The sequence below is a fragment of the Lathyrus oleraceus genome, chromosome 2 (genome assembly GCF_024323335.1).
Source record: "Lathyrus oleraceus cultivar Zhongwan6 chromosome 2, CAAS_Psat_ZW6_1.0, whole genome shotgun sequence".
Taxonomy (NCBI): Eukaryota; Viridiplantae; Streptophyta; class Magnoliopsida; order Fabales; family Fabaceae; genus Lathyrus; species Lathyrus oleraceus.
This window is the reverse complement of record NC_066580.1, coordinates 422,115,879-422,121,723: the sequence shown is the minus strand read 5'-3', so window position 1 is coordinate 422,121,723 and position 5,845 is coordinate 422,115,879. Positions and strand designations below refer to the sequence as shown.

Genomic DNA, 5,845 nt, shown 5'->3' with positions numbered 1-5,845 from the left:
AAAAAATTAAATGATTTTTTAATTACAAGTATGTGTTTGGCTTTTTATAAAAAATATAATTAGTATTTTGAAGAAAAAAAATATGCACTAACAGTATAAAATATTTTTACACAACCAACAAATCACAGACGTGTATCCCGTCAAAACACACGTTTAATTTTAAAATAATATTTTATAATAACATATTTTCATTTGAAGTTAATGCATTATTTTTGTAAGGCTAGCATTTCTCACTCCAAAGTCAAATTATACATAAAAAAAAAACAATGTCGGCAATTATTTTATCATTTTGGTTCCAATATGTGAGTGTTGAGATTGTTGTCCAGATCACTTTTGTAAGGAATACAAAAACCTTATCAGATTATCTTCGAGCATTCTACTCCAAAAGAAACGATTTGCATGATCAAAGTTTAAGTTCCTATCATAAACTAGTATACCACTCAGTGCTTTCTCACTCCAAAGTCAACTTAGAAGTATACATAGAAGGAAAATACGTCGGCAACTAATCACATTGCACTGTCACTGAGTTTTGGCTCCTTTGTGCCGTGCTTCTGTCTCTTTTCAATCAATTCACTTTTGAATATAATCTCTTTCTTGTTTAGTTTTCAACTTAATAAATATTTAAACTCTTCATTCTTCCACCACTATTTATATGCATGCAATTTCTCTCTATTCTCCATAACTATCCAACATAAACATCTTTCTTTCTTTAAACCAAATGAATTCTTTTTCTCTCTTCTCACCTATATTTTTATACCTTCATCTGTTTTTTCTGTTTCCTCTATATTTAATGTGTTTTGGTCCAAGCAAAATTGTGGCAGTGCAATTAGGAAATCAAACTGATCATTTAGCATTGCTCAAATTCAAAGCATCTATCACCAATGATCCATATAGAACTCTTGAATCTTGGAATTCTTCCATCCACTTCTGCAACTGGTATGGAATCACATGCAGCCTCATGCATCAAAGAGTCATAGAGTTGAACTTAAAAGGATATGAGTTACATGGATCTTTATCTCCTCATGTTGGAAATCTCACTTTTCTGATATCTCTCAACCTTAGCAACAACAGCTTCTTTGGAGAAATTCCACATGAGTTAGGTAAGTTGCTACAATTGCAACAACTTCGCCTCAACAATAACTCATTTGCAGGTGAAATTCCTACAAACTTGACGTATTGCTCCAATCTCACGGACTTATATTTGCATAAGAACAATCTAATTGGGAAAATACCAAATGAAATTGGCTCTTTGAAAAAGCTTCAATCATTTAGTGTCTGGCGAAACAATTTAACTGGAGGAATCTCTTCATTCATAGGGAACCTTTCAAGCTTAGCGCGTTTTTCGTGTGATGACAACAACATACAAGGAGATATTCCACGAGAAATATGTCGCCTCAAAAACTTGTCATTTTTACTTTTGGGATTGAACAAATTTTCTGGTACCGTTCCTTCTTGTCTTTACAACATCTCATCACTTACTGTATTTTCTGTCACAGAGAATAACTTACATGGCTCTCTTCCACTCAACATGTTCAACACCCTCCCCAATCTCCAAACTTTTTTCATTGGACAAAATCGATTTTCAGGCCAAATCCCTACTTCCATAATAAACGCATCTGCGATTATATGGTTTGATATTGGTACAAATTATTTTGTAGGACAAGCTCCAAGTTTAGGAAGGCTACAACATTTGCATTTTCTAAATTTGGAAGGCAACAATTTAGGTAGCAATTCAGCTAAGGATTTGGAGTTTTTAAAATCTATGACCAACTGTAGTGTATTGTATGAGTTTTCTATTTGCTGTAATAACTTTGGAGGCATTCTTCCAAGTTCTATAGGCAATTTATCCTCTGAGCTTGCAATACTAGATCTTGCAAATAATAGGATATCAGGAAAAGCTCCTGCTGAATTAGGATCTCTAGTTGGCTTAATTAATTTGAACATGATCTATAACCAATTTGAAGGAAATATTCCAACAACTTTTGGGAAGTTTCGAAAGATGCAAAAGTTAATGTTGAGCGGAAACAAGTTTTCCGGAGATATACCACAACTTATAGGCAATCTTAGTGAATTGTATTATTTAGATTTACATCTTAATATGTTTGAAGGAAATATTCCTCCAAGCATAGAAAACTGTCAAAAGTTACAATATGTAGACATTTCACATAATAAGCTAAGAGGAAGCATCCCTATAGAGGTTTTTAATCTTTTTTCCTTGTCAAACTTACTTGACTTGTCACATAACTCTTTGAGTGGTAGCTTACCAAGAGAAGTGGGTATGCTGAAAAATATTGGTTGGTTCGATGTCTCTGAGAATTGTCTATCCGGTGATATTCCTATAACTATAGGTAAATGCATAAGTTTAGAACAACTTCACTTGCAAGGGAACTCCTTCAACGGAACAATACCGTCTTCTTTGGCTTCTCTCAGAGGTCTTCAATATTTAGACCTTTCAATAAATCAATTGTCTGGATCGATCCCTGATGTTTTACAGAATATTCCTAGTTTAAAACATTTGAATATTTCTTTTAACATGCTGGAAGGTGTGGTACCAACCGACGGTGTCTTTGGAAATGCAACACAAGTAGGATTGGTTGGAAACAAAAAGATTTGTGGAGGTGTTTCAAAGTTGCATCTACCGCCATGCCCGGTAAAGGATAAGAAACACACAAAACACAATAAGTTCATGTTTGTGGTTGTTGGTGTGACTTCTCTTCTTTTGGTACTATCAATTTTTCTAACTATTTATTGGATGAGGAAAAGAAACCAAAAACAATCTTTTGATTCACCAAGAATTGATCAACTAGATAAGGTTTCATACCGAGACTTACATCAAGGAACGGATGGTTTCTCAGTTACAAACTTGATTGGATCGGGGAGTTTTGGTTCTGTGTACAAAGGAAATCTTGTGTCAGAAGACAATTTTGTTGCCATAAAGGTCTTCAATCTCCAGAAGAAAGGAGCTCATAAGAGTTTTGTTCTTGAATGCAATGCACTCAAAAATATTAGACACAGAAATTTAGTCAAGATTATAACATGTTGTTCAGGTTCAGATTATAAAGGTCAAGAATTTAAAGCTCTAGTTTTTGATTACATGAAAAATGGAAGCTTAGAACAATGGTTGCATCCTGAGATTTCAAATGTAGAGAATCAAACATCATTGAACCTAACTCATAGAGTCAACATCATTACCGATGTTGCTTCTGCACTACATTATCTTCATCAAGAATGTGAGCAATTGGTCCTTCACTGTGATATAAAGCCAAGTAATGTACTTCTTGATGATGACATGGTTGCTCATGTGAGTGATTTCGGCATAGCAAGACTTGTCTCATCCATTGACGGTATTTCTCATAAGGATACAAGTACAATTGGAATAAAAGGGACTGTTGGATATGCTCCTCCAGGTATTGATATCAATTCTTATATCTTATATTGTCTTTTTGAATTCTCCTATGTTTTGGTGCATACTTAATAATTTATTTGTCATATAGTATTAACAACTTTTGCTACATGTTTTAGAATATGGAATGGGCGCTAAAGTGTCTACATGTGGAGACATGTATAGTTTTGGAATCCTGATGTTGGAAATGCTTACCGGTAGAAGACCTACCGATGGAGTTTTTGAAAAAGGACAAAATCTGCATAACTTTGTTGCAGATTCATTTCCAGATAATCTTATAAAGGTTTTGGACCCAGGTCTTGTATCAAGAGATACAGAAGTGAAAATACAAGATGAAGTTTGTAAGAATGTTATTTCAACTGTTGATGAGGAGTGCTTGGTTTCACTTTTTAGGATTGGACTTATTTGTTCAATGGAACCACCAAAGGAAAGAATGAATATTGTGGATGTCACTAAAGAGCTTAGCATAATCAGAAAAACTTTCTTTGGTGAGATAAATTGATATTTTCTTATGTTTATTTGATATTTGATACACAAAGTAATAATGGACTTCTTTTTCATTTGAATTGCAGGTGTTCGTCGTCGAATTAGCAATTGAAATTGAACTGAATTTCTAAACTTATTTACAGAAAGAGAATTGCATAAACAATGATGTTGTTATTAAGAAACCATTCTTGAAGCGAGTGTGAAAGTGCTTTAGTTTACTAATTTCTTAATTCTGAGTGTAGATTTTCCTGTAAGGCTGCAACTTATTATTTGAAATGAATAAGGAATGTTATATTGATTTCTAATTCAATGAAGTGGGAGTTGATATTTTAGTTTAGTTCATTAGGTTAGTGGCACCAACATATAACCTTATCAAGCGTGATCACTGCATCTCTTAAATCTTCTTTTTCTGTTGTTCATGCTGATAGCTTTTCATCTTAATTGTTCATATGAGACACAAACTGCATACTTTTTATTATAATATTATCAGTATTTATATATTGATCAGAGTTATAAATAGAATGAAATTAAATCAAAATGACAATAATAACTTTTCTTGAAAGCAAAACTTTAGGTAGAAGATTAATATTTTTTATTCTTCTTTTCCCAGTATTCCCACAGAAAAACTCGTAGGAAAAGCTCGAAAGATTTGTCCATCAGTCAAAAACAATAGGTAGCATACTACGGATTTGGACTCTAAGTAATGGTTTTTGTCCGTCACTAAAAGTCAATTTATCTCAAAAACAAATGAATACCAATTTAGTTTGGATAATATTCTCTAAATGAATAAATGTATAAGATTCTGATTTTTTTTAAAAATAATCAAGTTTTTTAATTAAATTTCTAAAGTAACCATTATTTCAAGTTATTTACCAATATAATCACTTTTCATGTACCCTCTAAAACATCCGTCATTTGGATTAACGCATGCATCTTAATATTGAACTTAGCGTCAATAGCATTGACGCATGCATGCATAAAAAAGCAATGTAATTGACGCATACTTTATGATATGAAATGTATGCATCATTGCATGTGACACTTGCTTTAAATATATATATATATATATATATATATATGTTATACTTGTATAAAGATGAAATAAATAAAATAATTACGTAAATAAAAAATAATTATTAATATTATGCTATAAAGTTAAAAATAAATAACAATTGACAAGAAAATCAATGACTCGTCCGCTTGAAACGTCCCCCTATTCCACATCCCAGTGTGTTAGCCTACCTTCGAGGTCTCCCATGATTTCTCTGAGGTGTTTGGGGTCTTTGAGTGCTGACATGATGCAATGGCGGCTAGTGTGAAGGTTCGGTGGAAGGTCCAACGGTATTTGACAAATTTGTCATCATTTCTCCCCAGTAGTTGGGGTGGTTGCCGCCAACGAAGCTTTCGTAATTGAATTTGGTGCCCATTTGTCGTAGTTGGGTTGTTGTGGTTGGGTGGTTTGTAGACGGTATGGTTTCCTGAATTGGGACATTGAATCGTTTTGGAAACGAAGCAATGGTTCTTGTAGTGTAATAAAGTCAAACAATGGTTGGGTGTTATGGCGATGGGAAGTTTGGGTGTTTATAAGTGGGGGGCTATGATGGGATGAGGTTGAATCGTATGAATCATATGGGCTATAGACATATGTGGTGATTGCGTATGGTTGTTGGTGGTTAGGATTTGGTTCCTGGTTTTAAGTTTGGGTGTGTGGCATGAATTGGTTGCGAGGTTGGGTGTTTGGTGGTTGGTTGTATATGGTAAGGCGATGGTGTGAGGTTGGTCGTTGGGTTTAGGTGGGTTGACATTGTTCTTGGGCGAGGATTTGTTGTTGGGCGTATGATGACGAATCTCGTTAGCGTGGATCAATCAAATACTTTGGCTCAGACACAAATTGTGGCGTTGTAAACGACCTAAATTATGTCATATAATGTTGAGTTGGTCTAGCACCATGTATGA

At 34.0% G+C, this 5,845-nt stretch overlaps 1 protein-coding gene across 1 annotated transcript; it reads left to right on the top strand.

Annotated features, from left to right (window-relative positions):
• Window positions 1–790: 790 nt before the first annotated feature.
• Window positions 791–4,205, top strand: LOC127121497 (probable LRR receptor-like serine/threonine-protein kinase At3g47570). The gene is made up of 3 exons (XM_051051988.1): window positions 791–3,407; window positions 3,523–3,891; window positions 3,976–4,205. Exons 1-3 carry the CDS (start codon window positions 791–793, stop codon window positions 3,999–4,001), a joined length of 3,012 nt encoding a protein of 1,003 aa, XP_050907945.1. The 3' UTR covers window positions 4,002–4,205.
• Window positions 4,206–5,845: the final 1,640 nt, after the last annotated feature.